The sequence below is a fragment of the Mastigoproctus giganteus genome, chromosome 3 (assembly GCF_048544385.1).
Source record: "Mastigoproctus giganteus isolate SK-2022 chromosome 3, ASM4854438v1, whole genome shotgun sequence".
NCBI lineage: Eukaryota > Metazoa > Arthropoda > Arachnida > Uropygi > Thelyphonidae > Mastigoproctus > Mastigoproctus giganteus.
Window position 1 is genome coordinate 75,767,027 of NC_143577.1, and position 21,367 is coordinate 75,788,393.

Here is a 21,367-nt window from a genome sequence, read left to right on the forward strand (position 1 = left end):
TTTTAGGAGCATTAGCAACTAAGGCCATATTGCTCCGGGATATGCGATAGTCATTCCCTGACCTTTCCGCATCCTCTGTATTTGGTGGTGACGGGCTCGAACCCCGGTCTAATCAAGAAGCGTGTGCTACGCACTGCTGCTCCTGCCCATACTTGGTGAATGCAGACATCACTTTTGATGCAGTTACTCTTGTTACATTAAACAAATCAGCAGTTTTAGTCACTGATGCCCTGCTAAAGGTGCACCAACAATCTGACGTCTTTGGAATTCAGACAGATCAGTAATTTTCTTCATGTACCTTTTTATATCACCTCTAAATAAACATCAGCTTTTGTTTTTCCTTCACAGTGCTACCTGCAAGAAACAATAAAAAAAAAATCATTATGGCATGTTCATCTGGGTTTTCATTATTTTTCCACCACACACAGAATGTCATTCTATAGTAGAGCTTGCCATATACTGCTGTGCAATCACTCAGTCACTGGAAATCACTTGGTACAAATATCCACCAAATATTCATCCACTTTCCCTTTCAGCACAGAAATTAAATGATATAACAAGGACAGCCTTGAGAGACTGATCACTAAATGCCCAGTCTCTTCTTTTAATACCCTTGCTCCTCCATTTCTTAGGCATAACAGGGGCATTATGAACACAAAGTGCAAGACAGCTTTTTAAAGCAACCTCACATGCTTTCAAGTTGTTCAGAAGATACCCAATGTTGTATCCTATAGAGTTACCCTTCCAATAGTGGCATTGAAAGTAAGGTACTTTCAACTTGAATTTTGTTTTATTTTTATTAGAAAAGATTATCACAATGTGATATATCTTGAATACCACCATTGATTTTCAAGCTATATCCCACTGTGAACATTCAAAGTTCATTGTGTACATTCAAAGTGAATACTAGTGATCGAAAATGGCACATTTTTCAGAGCTATCATGCAACCTCTTCTTTTCCTTTCTGTGCAATTTCACTAACAATGCCTGCTGTTTTTGTATTTCCAGAACCATAATTTTTTTCCTTTTTCACTGTCAGGAAAACATTTTTAAACAAGCACCAGCACAACTCAGAGGCAGATTATATGCTATGATAAACAACACCAGTAAATTTATTCGGCACATATGATAGTATCATCTCCAATGTGAAATGCTAACTCTATTTTCACATTTCTTTCTAAGCAGTGCACACTGTTCTTATGCTTATCTGTTTGTAAATGGCTGATTACATCATACTTTCTGCTACTTGAAATATCATAGTTACATATAGTACAAAGCACACAGGTTACATTTTTTCAGAGTTTACAATACATGGAAAATTCTGCATATATTTTCCTGAAGGACGCTAATTACTTTTCAATACACAAATATGATGAAGTGCTGCAGTCATATGTTACTCAGAACAACCCTAAATGTTTCCCACATTCCAAATTTCACATACTTCATGCAACATAGTCTGACAGCTAATTCATTAACGAAAATAAGCAGAATTTTTTTGAAATTTTAAATGTAACGTTTTACTACTGTGAAATAGAGAAGGGACCACAAGGACTCAAAAATATGGATTTTCCATTCTCAATCCAGAAAGTGGGCAGCCATGCGAGTCAATTTATGATGTTCAATTTATACTTATCTGATACCCTACTCTCTTTTAGTTTGCTTTCCTTAAAATCATCCGATATTATATAAATTCTTACACACATACACAGAAATGAAAATTACTGCACAGCAATTTTCATTTCTTAGCATTCATTGTCATCAAGATAGTTTCTTAATGAAGCCAGTTTATATAAGATGGAATACATCTGCAACTAAAATGCAATACCAGGACGATGCAAAATAAGTGACAACTATATACAACAGAAGTTCAAAAATCCAGAACTTTTTGAATATTTCTCCAAGGGCAGTCAACTGTACAAGAATAGAGCAAAAATAGGCTGCAGTACTTAAAATGAGAATCACAGTACCAACTTTATTAATGCATTATGTTCCATTATTAATTTCCAAACATTAACTGCATATCACTGTTACTATACAAAGACTTTGAAAGCAAGTCCAAACGAAGAGAAAAGAATACCAGAGGGCCCGGAGAACCTGGCCAACGTCAGAGGTAGTCTATCTGAAACATCAATACCAAGAACTATGCAATGACTACACTGAAAAAATAAAGAAAAATAAGAGAGCCTCCTGGGCACCACTAGTCTTTGCGACCGGAAATGAGGACCCCCTGGGGGGTGGTATACAAAATAACCACAAATAAGCTCCCCAGAGGAAAATAATGATGGTAATAAAAATGCCTCAATGATCCCTCACTAGAACATGGAATGATTCAATTAATAACATTCTAAATACAATCATTCTAGAACCCCCAGACATCCTCAGTGACAAGCAGGAAGAAATCTCCCAAGTGAACGAGGCATACACATCACAACAAATGGAGCCACACTTCACCATGGAGTAGCTACAAAATGCTGCAGCACAGATGCAAAATAGGAAATGCCCGGGACCGGACCTCCTGGAGCAGGAGCTGATCAAAAAGGCTGGAACGAACGAGCGCGCACGCATGCACGCGCACACACACACGCACGCGCGCGCGCACACACACACACACACACACACCTGGTCTCTTGCTCAAACTATTAAACTGCTACCTGCAAGCAAGGAACTTTCCAACCTCCTGGAAAACCGCAAATCTGAAACTCATCCTGAAGAACTTTAACAAGTCACCAGAACAACCAGGTTCCTATCAGCCGATAGCTTTACTGACTACCCTGAGTAAACTATATGAAAGGCTACTGCATAAAAGAATTATGAGCCACTGCAAACCTGGAATCACCAAAACAATATGGATTCAAACCATAGAAGCAGTCCAAAACCTTATATTTAAAGCAACAATGTGACAGGAAGTACTTCCTAGTCTTTGCAGAGGCATTTGACACCCTATGGTGGCCAGCTCCAAGAGGCAGCACTCCCAACAAACCTCTACAAATGTATAAAGGATTACCTAACTAACCGAAGAATTAAGGTGGTAACACCTTTTTGAAAAGTGGCTAGATGGGTCCGTAGGGGCTGCCCCCAGGTCCTGTGGAACATTGTCTTTGACGACTTCCTGGCTCAGGAGTTGGGTGAAGTGAACTGCCAGGCCTTTGCTGATGATTGAGGTAGACTCCAGAGCAAACCACACAATGCAGGTGTTACAATATTGGGCTAAGCTACACGTGTTGAAGATCTCACCCATGAAAATGAACTCTGTTCTATTGAAATGGGTGCTCGACATCCACAGACTACCGCAAATAAAGATAACAGGAGCAACCATCAAACTTGCAAACCAAATACGATACTTAGGAATTACAATCGACAGTAATTTATCCTTCACCCCTCACATCATCCACCTGAAAGAAAAACTAAGGAATTACACAGTATTAATAGCAACAGTCTCAAGGGGCTGGGGATTAAACAAAAACCCTGTCCCTGTACTACAAAGCAATTTTCATCCCAGCCATTACCTACAGATCCCCAATATGGTACAAAAAAGCAGGAACATTATGCTCATCATCTCTCATGCATGCAGAACAGTGAGCATGCATACCCTACATGCATACCTCCCACTAGACCCAGAGGTGACTCGCTGCAGGCTGATGGGACACCCACTACAATCTATGGACTCAGCCTAGAACCAAACAACAACCACAAAGCAGAAAAGGATAGACTCGTGGCTCACCTGCTGCAGCTGTGGCAGGACAGATGGACATTGTCGAACAAAGGCGAAGTGACAAAGAGATTCATACCACTGGTTGCCAAGACGTATCCAAAAGCCCCCCTGGTTTACCCCGGGGTTAAATGCAACCTACTTACTAATGGGCCATGACCCATTCAAGGCAAAATTGAACGTGCTGGGTATAACGGAGGCACTAACTTGCACCTGTGGTGAGCCTGAAACATGGCATCATATTATGCATGTCTGTGAGTGCTATGAAGAACACAGATGTGTGCTAATAACTAAAATACACTACATAACCAAAAAACCAAGAACACCATCTCTTGGACACAGAAGACGAATTTTAGCCAGTTTGCGCGAGAAGTTTTCGACTGAAGAAGAATGGAAATTGCCATCCACAATGAATAACAAGAAATTGCATACTTGAGGAAAATCAACCACCCTATAAGACTGCAAAGCGTAAGAGGAAATCAAAATGAGCATGGAAGAAAACCCTGACCGAAGCAAGGGCACAAACAACGATAAAAAAAAATTAGCAAAGTGACAAAAGAACCTGGTTAGAAACAGCCACAGGAACTATGTGTGGAGATGAGTGCATGCAAACAAGTGACACAAATGCAGGAACTACCTGCTTTGTCGTGGTGTAGCATATGGCAGTCTGAATAGGACACTCTAGCCCTATTCACCTTTAAATCCAATCCCCTGGCGTGCGGGGGGAGACGGTTTCTTGTTTCCTCCCTCCCCTGCTACTCCCTGCTTCTCTACTCCTGATGTGGCATGGGCCTGCCCTACTAGTTTTGGGGACACCCACTCTATTGTCCCGATACTTCTGACCTTTTCCCCTCCAGTCTTTAGTCTCTCACCCTAATCTGTCTATTTACCAGCACACATCCCACACAATGTCAAAAACTAAAACATGTCCAAATTCAAACCATGCACGCAAAACCCTTGCGGCTTAAACCTTTCAGCGATTATTCCCCACAATATATTTTTATAAAAAACTTTTCTTTATATATAGGTCCTAGCCACTGAAATCTCAGGAAGGCAGGTGGCAGGGTCTGCCAGAGTAAATAATTCAACTACTGGGTACCTGGTCTGCCTTCATGAGGCCAAGTGTAGGCAACGTTGAGCCCCAGCAGGGGTCTAGCGGCCAAATGTCCAGAAGAACAATGATAACACTACACTTACATAATCCATACCCTTTGAAATCTCTGGCCTTTGCATTGAACTGTTACACCCACAATGAAAGCAATGCAGAGATGGGGGAAACCCCTGGTAGTATGTATTTAGCTTTTAAGGTGATTCTATTGCTAAAATCATATCACATTACTTATACCTCATGTTAAAAAAATACTGTACAATTGCAAAACCCATACTGGAGGCAGTGTTCAAACCTGCGACCTTCGTTCCTTAGGCAAATACATTACCCACCATTACCAAATAAGGCAGTATGGGTTAACATTTTGACACAATAGTATTAAGTCATTACCAGAATTAAGTTTTTTTTTTTGGTAGTTGTTGGCGCATTGGCTTCTGTGGCCATAATGCACCTCCCAAGGTTTTTGCAGTACTTTGATCCAAGCCCAAGGCGGGATTTGAACCCGCAACCTTTGGGTTGCCAGGCAGGCACTTTACCCACCTGGCTAGCCCGGTCGGCCCAGAATTAAGTACTCAACTAAATACTATCCTTCTGTGATGATTGTAAGAGTCACAGCTACTGTATTATCTAATAAAAAGCAAATTACTCCTAAATACTTTAGGTTATATGTATAGCATTTAAAAAAAAACTGTTGTTTTCAAAAATCTGGAATGTGCTATATCCCAAAAGGATGCCAAATTTATGAGGTCCTACTATAACACTGTTTGGGTGAATTTTTTCTCTAAAATAATTTGTCACTAAACACTTGCTTATTTTTAATGGAAAAATAAAAACAGAAAACAGAATATGTACATGGCAGTTTTGATTTCTCAAAGTTCATTGTCATCAGGATGATAGAGTTCACGCTGTAGTCTGTTTACATAAGATGGAGCACATCCACCACTAAAATAAAAGGAAAAAAAAGATAATAATAATAAAAAAAATCCATAAATTAAAAATCAATATTATTCATAGTGAACTGCTAGAAATTCATGTTAATTTTTCAAAGAAACCAGTTTTTATTATTTTTTTATTTACATAAAAAAAATAACCGATTTCTTTGAAAAACTATACTAAAAAACAAGGAACAATGGAAACCTCTGTTAGTGTTAAGATTACAATGGGACACAAAGTCACTGTTTGGCAGGTATTTCCTACATCAAAATTCATAAATCATTAGTACAGTAGAAGCCTACTTAACTAATCTTTGCCTAACTGAAATCTGCCCCTTCTCTCTCTCTTTTTTATATGATGATGTTGGCACTATAGTGGGGGGGGGACAAGTACCTCATGGTCACTCACCTGGCCTTTTCTTTCCACAGCATTAGTATATAGCGGAAAGCCAAGTGTGTGACCCTGAGGTGTATATTTTTTTCCTCCTTGCTTTAATCCAATATGCTTGCAGCTGGTAAGCAGGTGCAAGCAGGAAAAATTTGTTACTGTAATTACAGCATGCATAGTAAGGAGAGATCAGTCTACTGTCAAATTTACATAACATTTAATAAGGGAGAAAAACTGTACACTATGGATGAAACAGGTCTAAATTATAAGATGTTACTTACAAAAATGATGGCAAAAAATGGAGCTTGTAGTATCAGGATACTAAAAATTCAAAAAAAGAGAGAGAGAAAATCACAGCAGCTGCCAGGAGTAATATTCATATAGTGGCAATTTGTGACAACTGTCACAAATTGCCACTTTTTGTTTGTAAATCAACTAATTCAATTTTCTTTAAAAATATAAATGTTTATATTTACCTGTTTACTATGACTTTTCATGAATTTGTACCTTCTTTTACAGAAATTTAAGAAAATAAACTTACCTGAAAAGGCTCTTTCTGAATAATAACCCTTCACACCCCAATTGTGAAACACTTAGTGGAGTCATAAAGGGCATATTTTTATCACTGAATGTAATGTCTTTAATCCAGCCTATGGAACAAGGGGGTTCTAGAATGTTTCTGAGTTTGATTTTGGAAAAAACAGAAGGCACGAATATAGATCTTACAGAATCATTAAAAATTATCATCATCAAAGACATGTTTACAATATAGCACTAGCATAGAACGAAATTCCAAGTGCATTTACTAAATCTTGGAGAAAAACCTCTAGCCAGAGTTAAATGTGAAAGTCCTGAACTGTAGCTCAGGAAATTAATGAAGGTAATGAACAAGATAGTTTATCAACTGATTCCTGGAAAACTGATTGTTTCGAAGATTTAAAGCAAGGTCATGGAACCGGAGCCGAGTGGTCAGGAGCGGGCGTGCAGTAGCACACGCTCCTTGAGTAGACCGGTGTTCAAGGCCCTGACTGCTAAATACGGTCGATCTACCAACCCGCACTGGACCAGCGTGGCAGATTATGGTCCATTTCCCTCAACATGAATTGTTGAGGAGGCTTCCATCCTGCAGTGGGTTGATAATGGCTGCAGTTTTTTTTTTTTTTTTCATGGAAAAATGGATTCAATAATGTTTTCCAACAAATTGGTTATGATCTGTTGGAACTAGTTGGAAAATTAAATTATAAATGACAGACAGATTTATACAGTAAACCCTCGATTTAACAGACTCTGATATAATGAATTTTGGATTTAACGGACTGGACAAATAATAATACAGTAATGTACATATCAATCTCAACCATATTATTCAATTCCTACTATTAGTTCACACTCTCCCTATATATATTTATATATCTTGTTCAAATTTTCAATCATTAATAAAATACTTTTTATTCATCCACTCAAGTTCAAATACATTTTTTTAAACTTGTAGTGGATGACACTTGATGTTAATACAGTTTTTTCAAATATTAATTCATTAATTAAATTTAATTAATTAATTTTAGTTTTATATGGGACAAAAAAATTTCTCTTATATAAGATATTTAGCAGGATATAAATTTAGGAATAAAATTGAAATCAAAAGGCAGTAGCTCAATCAGTAAAATGCAAGGATTATAGTATTTTTCACGTGAAGGTGAAGAATGTGAGTTCAATTCTTGCGAAAATCAATAATTTTTTGATAAATTTTTGAAGACGAAAGTCGAAAGTTTGTTGTTGACCTAAGTAGGAATTGACTTAAAAAAATTTTTTTTTATATTACTTGTTTTTTTTTAGGTTATACAAAACTTCAATGTTATTATTAATTAAAAATTAATAATAACTTATTTCCATTATTGTTTTGATAATTAGCTACTTTTATTTTTATAATCATATTCAGGAAATTGTTTTTTATTCTTTTTTAAAATGTGTTCAAATAGCTGTTTTCCCAGATAAGAGATAAGAGCAGGCGGTGGCTTGCGAGCTGAAAGTGACTCGGGACACTAAACTGCAGGTCTACCAACTCACTTTGTTTCGGTCTCAGTCTGCCTCAAGCTTTTGTGTGGTCAGGTTGTATACAGTGTTTCAGTGATTTCTGAATTGTGACTCTGTTTATTAAATAATTTTGCAATCCTTACAATTTAAAATGGCATCAAGTGATAGAGGAGTTAAAAGAAAGCATGTTAACTTAAATGTGGCACAGAAATTAGAACAAGGCGTCTCAGTAGCATGTGTTTGTGAAATCTACAGAATAAAAAAAGTTTCTGATACCCGTAAATCAAAGGCCAAATTGCAACATTTTTCTTTAAAATACAGTGTTGATAGCTCTAAATGTGGTTCTACAGAGGGGAGTATAAAACAAATTTTTTTTTTTTTTTATGTGAAGCCCAAACACAAGAGGTATTAGAACCTATAGTACTTAGTACTGTGCTTGGGTTGGAGGTTGAGAAAACGAAATAAGATATTTGTTGACATTGGACTTGAACTTCTGCAGATTGTAATTTTCAGGAAATACGTATGAAGGAAGGTTGTTGTTCCAGAAAACAGCAGTTGAATGAATAAATGAGAAAGATGAAAAGTTGGTTCTGTGGGTTTGAAGTTGGACAGTAAATGGATGTTGGCGGCACGTGTTTGGACTGTTTTGAAAGAGAGAGCGGGAATTATAGAAGCCAATTCAGAAGAACAGTGCCCATGGAAGTATCTGTAGAAGAGGCATGCAGCAGAAACAGTATGTCTATGAGAAAGCGAGTGGAGAGACTCTGTTAGTTTGTTTGTTTGTTATTTGGTTTTTAGGAGCATTAGCAACTAAGGCCATATTGCTCCGGGATATGCGGTGGTCATTCCCTGACCTTTCTGCATCCTCCGTATTTGGTGGTGACGGGCTCGAACCCCGGTCTAATCAAGAAGCGTGTGCTACGCACTGCTGCTCCTTCCCACCTGGCTACGGAGGCGGCAGACTCTGTTAGAGATGAATCATTAATTAACCTAACTGCCCTCTTCTGAATGGAATCAAGAAGCCTGAGAGAGGTTTTGGGGGCACCACCCCAGATGTGGGAATGATATTCCATGGCAGGGCGGATTTGCGATTTATCCAGAGTGAGCAGCTGTTTGGAAGAAAAGTAACGCTGAGAGCAAAAGAGAAAACCAAGTTTTTTAGATGCAGAGGAAGCAATATTTGTAATGTGCTTGTGCCAAGAGAGATTAGAAGTCAGGGTAATCCCCAAAAGAGATATATCATTTTGCCTAGAAATCGGAGTGTCACTAAAGATAAGCATAGGAGCAGAAGAATCCTTTTTGCGAGATATAAGACAAGACTGAATTTTAGAAGGATAGAAATCAACTAAGTTGTCTTTGCCCCACTGGAGAATTACCTGAAAATCGGCATTTAAGGAATTGGTAGCAGATTTTTGAGAAGTTGAAGCTGATCGAGCAGGACAAGGTTTCTCAAAATGGAAAGTGGAATGCATTGTGCTATCATCAGCAAAATTATGGAGAGGATTTCCAGTCAATGGAAGAAGGTCATTAATATACAAGAGGAAAAGAGTGGGGGAAAGAACTGAACCGTGGGGGACACCTGCATTAGTGGAGAAGTTAGAAGACAGAGAGCCATCTACCATCACCCTCAGTGAATGATCAGAGAGAAAACTGGATAACCAATTACTAAAAACAGTTGGCAAACCATAAGATGGAAGCTTGTTTAGAAGACCTTTATGCCAAATACGATCAAAAGCCTTGGAGATGTCAAGAGCAACTACTTGTGTTTCACCGAACCTTTCCATTGAATTAGTCTATAAATGGGTAACACAAGCCAGAATATCACCAGTGGATCGACACTGACGAAATCCATACTGGTGATCATTGATCAGACGGAAGGTTTCTAGGTAGTTTAAGAGTTTGCAGTTAATTGATTTCTCCATTACTTTAGAAAGAGTAGAAGTAATTGCAATGGGACGATAATTGGATGGGGGGGGATTGTCACCCTTTTTAGGAACTGGCTGGATATGAGCAAATTTCCAAGCAGAAGGAAAAACACCTTTGAAATAAGAAAGTTAAAAAAGGCGGCAAAGAATAGGAGTAAGTTCAGGAGCACAGGTTTTGAGAACAAGTGGAGAAATACCATCAGGACCTGGAGCTTTCTTAGCATCAAGATTCATCAAAATCCTTCTGATATCCTTTTCATGGAAGACCACAGGAGGCATTGAATGAAGCGTGTTGTGAATGGTGGGAGGTGTTTTACCAAGATCATTAATACATGAGCTGGAAGAAAAATGGGATGCTAGCAGGTCAGCTTTATCCTTGGCTGAAGTGAAAACAGAACCATCTGGTTTGGACAGAGGTGGGAGCAGAGATGGGCAAAAGTTGCGGCCAATAGTTTTGGCAAGAGACCAGAATGCTCTGCTACCATTAGGGCAAGAAACAAGTTTTCTACTCTTAGCCTGTTCAAACTCTAGTTTGGACTGATTAATAACTGCTTTACAATTGTTGCGAGCTTTGGTGTAGGCAGAAAATGAAACTGAAGAATTAGAAACAAGCCAATTACGATATGCACCATTCTTCTCTTGAACAGCCTTAGCATATTTATTGGAAAACCAAGGTTTAGATAAAGGACAAGATTTTAAAGTGGAGTGTGGGATAAACGATTCCATTCCTGCAAGAATAATTTCACTGACACGATCTGAGCAAACATTAACATCAGAAGTTTTGAAACAGTAATCTGACCAAGGAAAAGAAGAAAAGAAGTCTTGCAGGTCATCCCATTTTGCATTCTTGTAATGCCAAACAACACAAGGTTGGGAATAGCCAAGAGATAAAGGTTCCATTGGAGAAGAGACAATCACCAAGTTGTGATCTGACGTGCCGAAAGGACCTCTCACTTCGACTGTATACTTAGAAGGGTTGTTTGTGAGAAAAAGATCAAGCGTATTTATTGGCTGTATGATTAGGATTGTCTGGTATTCTTGTAGGTAAATGAACAATCTGTGCCAGGTCATTAGTAATTGCAAAAGCCTCAGCATCTCGACCTGCTGGGTTGGTGTGACTAGAAAACGGAAGCCAGCTGGAGTTGTGAACATTAAAATCCCCAAGGAAAATTACCTCACTGTTAGGAAAGTTGGACTGGAGAAAATCAAGTTGCAAAGAGAGGAAGTCAAAGAGCTCCAAGTGATTAGTGGAGTTGGGAGAACGGTAGAGACAACAGATGAATTTGACACAATGAGGTAGAGATTTTAAGCCAGAGAAGATCAAAGAGAGGTGATTCCAAATTGCCAAGTCTCTGACAGGGAATATCAGAACAGACATATGCACATGTAACACCTTTGAGGTGAAAGGAATCATACAGCGAATAATTTGGGCATCTGAGATGAGCAGTAGTTGAATCAACCGATAACTGAGATTCTGCCAGGAAAAGTACATAGGGTTTGGCAGACTGCAAGTGGAAATGGACATCGTTGAGGTTAGAACTGAGACAACATATATTTGTGAAATGAATTAGGAAGTGCTTGGGAGGTTTAGATCTTTTCACAGATAAGCTTGCTCTATTAGTTTGACAATTCATGGTGTATTCAATAGTAAGAAAAAGTGGTGGTACATGCTTTATGAATGAAATGAAAGTTATGCAAGATAAAACATTATTATATTATATATTCTATATTATAATTTAATGGATATTGTACAGGCAGTTCTCACTTTAGGAGTTCCCGGGTTTACAAGTTTTTTTCCCAAGTATCAACAAAATTGAAAATATGAACATTAATTGCAAAAAATGAATGTTAAACATTCATAAATATTGCATTCCAAACCACACATGTAGCTATACAATACAGTGCACTTCACTTTACGATAATCAATTCCAGAGACACCATCGTATCCTGAAAATATCGTAATGTGAACCCGATAACACACTGTTTTTTGGTAATGCATTTCAAGATCTCGGAAGTTGATATTTACACCGTATGACTAACCTATTTGTCTCTAAGATGTCATTTTTAAGGTCATGAGCGTGATTTGTAAATTGTATTAGTGACCAATTCAAATAATTAAAATGCACTCTACACTTTCATCGTTATCATCATATGTTCCGTTATAAGAATCAATTTCAAATGCTTCTTTGCGATATTTTTCTAAAGCACATTTCTGGAGGTCCCTACCATAAAACATTAAAAACAATTTGCACTTCCTGGTTTATTGGGCTTTTCTGTTACTGCAAGCAATTATAAACGGGTAGTAAACTTGATCTTCTTGCATTTGCGAAAATACCAATAACTGGGATTTTTTTTTTTTTTGTTAGTTGTTGCCGCATTGGCTTCTGTGGCAATAATGCACCTCCCAAAGTTTTTGCATTTTACTCTGATCCAAGCCCGAGGCGGGATTCGAACCTGCGACCTTTGGGTTGCCAGGCAGGCACTTTACCCACCTGGCTAGCCCGGTCGGCAGCTGGAATTGTGATTTTTTACATTATTACAGTGATATGTGTTTCTTGTTTACTGGAATCTTCAATCGTATAAAAAATATAAATAAATAAATTTTCAGAATCTTCTCTTCATTCTTTTTTTTTTTTTTAAACCTTCGCAAACTTGTTACTCTACGTGAATCGTGTTAGTTGCAATTTGTGTGTGCTGTTAAAAAATGCTTATGCATGCAATCGTGAAATTTATAATTAAAAGAGAAGATTATCTTGGAAACAAACGCCTCTCGAAACATTTCTGAAGAAGACAACTCCTTGTGCGACAAACCAACAAGTGCCGAGAAGATAATGAGCATGCATTTAGTCGATGACGATGATGAAGAATAAACATTCTTTAACATTTGTAAGTCGTAAATAATTTCATTGTTGAGAACCCCTATTTTTAACCCTATGTCTATGGAAAATAAATTCCCGCTTTACAAGTGCACGCTAGGAACGAATTAACTCGCAAAGTCGAGAACTACCTGTATTAAAGCTTTTTTTTTTTTTTTTTTTTTTTTTACATTAAGAACAATAAAAAATGCCCTCTTCCAGGTTGCATTCGATTTAATGGACTTTCGGCATTAACAGACATCCCTCTCCCCTATTAGTCCATTAAATCGAGGGTTTACTATATAGGAAGCACCTGAATAAAACAGTTTTATTCAGGTGCCAAAACACCTTTGATATACAGCTTCATACATTATATTGAACAAAAGCCTGATTCTACATGCAATGATGTGATGTTTATTAAAAAAAAAAAAATGGTGGAACTATGTTGCAAAATGTCACTTTTCATCACATAAACAGATGAATATTACTGATTTTCTATAAATGAATGCATAGTAGAGCATCGAAAATCCGAACAACAATAATTCGAAATGTCAATAACCCGAACAAGCCAGCATTTATTTTTTTTATGCTGGTGCCATAAAATAATAAGCGCCAGTTATTTGTGATCACGTTTGCGAATTGAATTCTGATTCTATTAAATGGCAATTCTAATAAGCGAAAATCAGAGGAATATTATCCACAGGCTATAAAAATGAAGATATAAAAGCACAAATGTACACTTTTATTACTTTACCAATTAACAAATTTAAATGATATGTGAAAATCGACAATCAACAAACTGAATGCTGTCCAACTCAACTACTCTTGCTGTGGGGGGGGGGGGGGGGAGAGATCTGGTAGCAAAGGAAGAAAGTTTGAAAATGGTGCAGCAAAAAATAAGTAGTTATTTTTGTTAAAGGCCTATACATATGTGTTGTTGTGGATGAAAGTTCCATTTTCTTTGTTACCTATGAATAAAATTATGCAAGTACAACTTAGTGTTTTTATTTCTAAACTTACTAACTTTTTTTTTTTTTGTTGTTTGAAAATCAGAACAAATTGTAAGTCCAAACTACCCCTGGTCCTAATTAGTTCGAATTATCAACGCTCTACTGTATATGTTTTAAGTGAAAAATTTTAAAGTATATATACTGTTTTTATGATTCAATGCTTTAAACGACTTTTTTTGATTAACCAACCAACTACCAATCCTGATCCCATTGTATAAGAGGGATAAGAGGGCTTCTACTGCATTTACATAATCAAGCCTTCAATACCATTCAACATTATCAACCAGCTTAAGCTGCATACTAGTTAGTAAAATGCAAATTTTCACATGTCTTCTTACGAACTCAAACTGATAAGCCAAACAGCACAACAACAGGTCAGATGAAGAAATAACTCAGATTACAAGAGCCTCAACCACTGCTGCATTCCTGGCAGCCTAGAGGGGAGCTTTCTATGCAACTGGAATCAACACATTGCAGCATCAGTGGCAAAAGTGTATTGACTCCAATTGATAAGTAACATGCTAACAGATTGTTTTTGAGCTTTACAGTGCAAGGGCAACATGGCCATAACGTGCTGATGTTATCAGACTTCTCAAATTAATCTTTCATCCTCAGGCCATAAACTTTTCAAATACCCTTCATAAATAAATAAATAAAAATGTAGGCAGAGTAATTTTTAATTAATCCTCTAGCTGATGCACTAAATTCAAACGCATCAGCGAGCACTGTTGAATTTTATACATCAATCAATCAGTTTTTCCCTAAACAAAAAGGCAAGAAATAGTTTAAGTTTGGAAAATTTTAAATTTTATTCTTTATTGCATCAGTGTATTTTATAATAACATCATTCGAAACAGTGTTAGTTTCCTCTGGTGTGATATTCACACTACCAAAACTCCATGTTAAGTTTCTAGAGTGATGATGCTTTTTGATATATGCTTAACATCGTGTTGTAAAGAATTTTTTTACAGGTGTTTACCTGCAAAAAAATTATAAAATAATCACAAGATCAAAAGTGAATTATAAAATAATCACTTTCCAATTATAAAATAATCACAAGATCAAAAGTGAATATCACACCAGAGGAATACTAAAATTCACTGATACAACCCTAACAGATTAGTATAAGTAGAGGCAAATGATGCAAGAAAGGAAGTGTATACAGCATCAGCAAAAAAAATCCCATTTTACCTATAGAGACCTTCCCATAGTTTTCTAGTTCTTCCTTGAATTAATTTATTGAAACTATCAGGGAAGTGGAAAGTGAAAAAGACCTGGGGATAATTGCGCAGTCAGATATGAAGTTTGCTGAGCAGTGTAGACGGCTGCCAGGACAGGTCATGGAGTCTTGTCAATGATATATATAGGAATTTTGCTAGCAGGGACAGGGATTATCCCATTGTACAAGGCAATGGCCAGGCCACACCTAGAGTACTGTGTACAGGTCTGGAGGCCTCATTTTAGGAAGGATGTAGGGTTGCTAGAACGAGTACAAAGATGGGCAACAAGATTGATGAGGGGAACAAAGGGGTGCTCTTACCAAGAAAGGCTTAAGTTCTACAAATTGCAGTGCCTGGAGAGTAGGCACTTGCAAGGTGATCTGACTGAGGTGTATAAGGCATTGAATGGGTTGACAGGCTGAATGCTGATGGGATTCTTTTTCTTGCTCAAATTAAGAACCAGAGGGGGGGGGGGGGGCATAGATTCAAATTGAGGAAAGACAGTTGTAGAATAGATGTTTGGAAATTTGCCTTTGGCCAGTGGGTGGTTGATTGGTGGAACAAACTTCCATCTTTTGTTGTGGAAGTTGACAGCCTAAATAAATTTAGGGCTGAGCTGGACAAGCATTTGGAATGAATGGAGGGGTGAAATGGGAGGTTTTTTTTTTTGGCTGATTTTGCATAAGCTTGCTTTCTTGCATCGTTTGCCTCTACTAATGCTATCCACTTCCACAACAATGGATGGAAGCTTATTCTAGAAATCAACCACCTGTTGGCCGAAGGCAAACTTCCGTACATCTATTTTGTAACCATCCTCCCTCAGTTTGAATTTATGTCCCTTTATGTGCATAGTCTGAGCAAGAGGAAGAATCCATCGGTACTGAGTTTGCTTAACCCTTTAAACACTCAATCACTTTGCTTCACAGGTGCCTAGTCTCCAGATGCTGAAGTTGCAGAACTGAAGCCTTTATTTGTTAGAGCAGTCTTTTGTTTCCCTCTCCAGTCTCGTTGCTCTTCTCTACACTTATTCCAGCAGCTCTACATCTTCCCTAAAACGAGGTCTCCAACCTGTATGTAGTACTCAAGATATGGCCTGATCATTGCCTTATACAATGGGATAACCATCTCCTTATCCCTGCTGGCAAAATTTCTGTATATCACTGACAAAATTCCTGTATATCTTAAATCCATATCTTAGATACTACAGTCAGTCCTCATACAGCACGATAGTTGTGTTCCTAGAAACCCTCGTGCAATATAAACAACAGGCCCTATGGGAAAAATAGGGTTAGATGCCGACCACCCAAGATTGAACACACATTTGTAACCAAAACATTACCAAACACAATAATTAACCGTAATAAAATACTAAGTATTTTATTACGATTACTAAGTACAGTAATACCCCGACTTACGCGAACTCGGAGTTACGCGGTTCCTGATTTTTTCGTTTGGCAACGCTGCCGCCCACTATCTTCAAGGTCGTTTTTCATATGTTATCGATATACGGTGCGACGGCGGAGAATGAGAGCGAAAGATGAACAAAATTCAACTTTGTTGCTTTTATGTTTTTTATATCAGTGAAGGGGAAACACATTTCACCATAATAACGTAAAAACCAACACAATTCCAGCTATCGGTATAATCGCAAATGCAATTAGATAGAGTTTACTACCAGTTTATAACAGATTTCACTAGCAGAAACGCAACTGGATTTTTATTGTTTTATGGTAGTAACCCCTAGAAATGTGAGGTGTTAATAGTGTATCTCTGCCTTTATGGTGTTGTTTATTCAGTTGCTACATGCGCGCAGCTTTGTTTATGCGTATCAAGCGTGCCTCCTCGTTTTGTAATTGTGCTTTATTCCCTAAAAATGAGTAAAATACTTAATTAAAAGGTGTGAAAAGGAAGCGTCCTGGTGAAGACACTGCAGATTCAGAGAGAAAAAGAAAAGCAATTATCGATAAACAGAGGCGGACTGGGTCAAAAATTCTTACCCGGGAAAATTTATAGTGGCCTCATACTATGGTTTATGGCCAAAATCACACTGGCCCACGGGGTTTCCCCGGTAAGGCTTATGGCCAGTCCGCCTCTGTCGATAGAGGAAAAAAATATGAAATTGTGAAACGCTTTGAGCGAAATGAAAGACCATGTGATATTGCACGTGCTACAGGCCTAAATGAAGCAACGGCGAAAAGCACATGACAATTGCAAACTTGACAGGTTGAAAATTGAAAAGGGCTCAATTGTAAAGGGCTTAAAAATTTTAGAAAACATAGACTCCAACGAAGAACGCGTTATAGCTACAAAGCAAGGAATAAAAAAATTATTAGCTTGCTACGAAGAAATTCTGCGTGAAAAAAAGAACGCGCTGTGTCATCAGACGAATTTGTTAGATTTTATGAAGCCATCGACATCGAAATAACTTTTTAACGTAAGTCATTTGTTTTTTTAATACATATTTTGTATTAATATGTATAAAGAACTGCAATTTTATTAATATTTTTTTTCTAAACTAGTGTTTTTGTTAGTCCTTGGTCCCAATTAAGCAAAATTTATATGTATTTATATGCAAAGTTGTACCCCGACTTACGCGATTTTCGTCGGACCCACCTATCGCGTAACTTCGGGGTATTACTGTACTTAAAATACTAAGTATTTTATTACGACTATTACCTAATAAAATATTGCTAATGCTTTTGCTTTTATCATAAGCAAACTTGTTTTTTTGTTTGATTTTCTATCCAAACAGATGACAGCCATTCCATCTCTTCCAATTCTTTGTCTTGATATAATGGATTTTAATTACACTTTGAGTTGTTCCTGCTATGAAAGTTGTTTTTATTTTCTCTGCATTCTTTGTAATTCTCAGTGTTGCCTCATTTAGGTCTGTAGCACATGCCATATCACATGGTCTTTCATTTCGCTCAAAGCGTTTCATAATTTCACATTTTTTCTCTATCGACAGAGGCGGACTGGCCATAAGCCTTACCAGAGAAACCCCAGTGGGCCAGAGGCCGGTGTGATTTTGGCCATAAACACTAGTGTGAAGCCACTACAAATTTTTCCGGGTAAGAATTTTTGACCCAGTCTGCCTCTGTTTATCAATATTGCTTTTCTTTTTCTCTCTGAATCTGTAGTGTCTTCACCAGGACGCTTCCTTTTCACACCTTTTAAGTATTTTACTCATTTTTAGGGAATAAAGCACAATTACAAAATGAGGAGGCACACTTGATACACATAAAGTTGCGCGCGTGTAGCAACTGAATAAACAACACCGTAAAGGCAGCGATACACTATTAACACCTCACATTTTACTAAAGCACATTTCTGGGGACTACTACCATAAAACAATAAAAACAATTTCCAGTTGCATTTCTGCTAGTGGAATCTGTTATAATCTGGTGGTAAACTCGGTCTGATGGCATTTGTGATAATACCGATAGCGGGAATTGTGTGGATTTTTACCTTATTATGGTGAAACGTGTTTCTCCTTCACTCATATAAAAAAATATAAATACATTTTCAGAATCTTCTCTTCATTCCTATTGTGTTGCGTTCAGTTGGGTGATTCCGCATTCGACTGCCATTTCTTGTAAACACAAAGGAGAATCGTGCATAAGCGAATTCGGTTCGTGTTATATACGATATCATTCCCCTATTTATAAATCGTGTATGATCGAATTTGTGTAGTGTAAACACGTATTATGCGAGGACTGACTGTATTGTAATTATTTTACAGACAGATGTAATGTTTAATCAATAATTTAGCATTAGCTGAGGCATATGATGTGAGAAAGAAGCTTATACAGCATCAGCCAAAAAAAAAAAAAAAAAACTTCCCATCCAGTCACTCTAGATGGGAGAATCTGGAACTCTTTTCCTGCAATTCCATTCTAACATTTTCTCATTTTTTTATTATTAATTATTATAGAAAAATCTAAATATACACCAATGAACCAAAATAATTTGGTCTTAGCCCTAAGGGCTCCATGGGATAGCTTTTATTGTACTTTAAACATTGTTCACATCCTTTATCTTAAATCCATATCCTACATACTGTTGTAATTATATATATATATATATATATATATATGTATAATTACATATATAATTATAATCACTAATATAATTATATATATATATAATTATATTAGTGATAAAAAAGGAAAGAAAGAAAGTTAAAACTACAATAACTGTAACTAATATGTAACTAATATTTATGGGTCAATGCAGTTGCAAGCAATCATGCAATACACCCATAATGTCTATAGAATATTAAGAATAATGGAAAATTATTAGAAAAAGTAAATCAATCCAATAATAATGCCATCAGGGACATAAGAAAACACAAAAAAAAAATTATTATCGCTTTTTACTGACAATCTAGATGACTTCAACTGGGGCCAACCACCCAGAATGAAGGCAAAAAACGACAAGAGGTTCTCAGTTTCTGTGATGATCAATATATGCTAAATAATTTAAATCTAAACCAAATATAAACCAGTATAGGCCAAATATAAATCGAATATAAATAAATCAAATGATGATCAAAGTTAAGAAAATTTAGAAATATTAGAATCAAAGGTAAGAAATATAAGTAAAATATAAATGTAAGCATATATTAATCATCGTTGACCCGACAGAGAACGTAATTTAATGATTAAAATAAGATTAAATATATAATACATACTACATATTGACCGTATCTAGGACTTAATGTAATAGTCATCAAAATAATATGTGGTGCCCCCTATGTGATGGATACGGTAAAAATAAATAAATAATTAAATTAATGCAAAGAGAAACATGCAGGTAGTAAGAAGAAAAACTAAAAGAATAGGAATAATAGAACCTGAACTCCACAAAGGCGAAAAATAGTGGTACAGATAAGAAATAGTTTCTCCTATGTCCTCGGATTGCCCTAATAATTTCGGAGAAATAAAAATAAAGAGTGTAGGACAGTTTAAAGACATTACAAGATATAAGTTGTGGCTCGGGTATGCCCGGGATCGCAAACCTGTTCCTATAGTAGGACCCTAAGCTGAATTTGCATGTTATCTCAGCGTGAACTTAAGTAAATTTAAATGAATTTAACTATATGTGTATATAAAAAAAAAAAAAAAATGATACACTGTAATTTGCAAGCCGGTGGGTACAAGTTTTCTACACCGTAAGACACCAAGAATGCAAAGTGTATCCTATGTACATATATACATGGCACTAAATATGACAATTATATTGAAAATTATATTGAAACAATAGGTTCAGAAAACAAATTTTTGAAATTAATTATGCTTATTGCTTTCCTGAAGTGATATTTCAGGTAAGCGATAGGGAAATTATTATTAATCAACTTGCCGTAACAATGCTGTTAAGCCCGCTGAACAATTTTTATTACTATTGCAGATATAAGCAATCCTTAGACATTGCGATAAAATTATATTAGCATGCATTGATTTTGATATATTAGATCTCCAGTTTGTAAGGCTGACTACGTTAAAATTAAATGCATCTCTTTTATTATATATGTTTACATCTATATTATTATTATGGAATATTTCTATATGAAGATCCAAGTAATTTGCTATAGTATCGGAACTATTAGTTTTTTCCAATACAAGTTCTAGTTCTACTGGATATAATTTACTGTAATCTTGGACAAAATGGACAATTAAAAACACATATCATCTACATATCTGTATATAAGTAGGTTATCTTGGAATTGTCTTCTTTTTCTATTTTCTTAACTGCATTGATCTTTCTTAATTTTACCTTCATGGATTTATGATTGCGCATCTTGATTTTATTTTATATTTTATTTTATATTAACTTTGCTTTTATTTTATATTAACTTTGCTCTTATTATGTCACTTAAATATAATAATAATAATATACTACATCGGCAGAGTAGGATAAAAGTGACCGAGGATACTATTGTTGCCCTGGAGAGTAATCCTAACCATTTTAATACATTGACACATACACAAATATCACACACTTTACAGAGCAGTTTAGCATATAATGCTTCTAGCACTAATATCCGATTACCATCTCTTAAATTTCAACCTTGTAATAACAAATTATGTCTTACTTGCCCCTATATGCATCCAAATCATGCTACAATTAATACGAATTAAAACGTTATATATATGATCACTTGTTGTACTTGCAATGTCAAATATA

The 21,367-nt window shown here is 36.5% G+C and overlaps 1 protein-coding gene across 1 annotated transcript in view; it reads right to left on the reverse strand.

Annotated features, from left to right (window-relative positions):
• Nucleotides 1-5,619: 5,619 nt before the first annotated feature.
• The window catches only part of eIF2Bbeta (eukaryotic translation initiation factor 2B subunit beta), a 199,645-nt gene continuing 183,897 nt past the window's right edge, over nucleotides 5,620-21,367 (reverse strand). Inside the window, exon 14 of the mRNA XM_090370568.1 lies at nucleotides 5,620-5,759. Coding sequence (XP_090226694.1) covers nucleotides 5,687-5,759 — 73 coding nt within the window. The 3' untranslated portion in view covers nucleotides 5,620-5,686. The remainder of the gene's footprint in view (nucleotides 5,760-21,367) is intronic.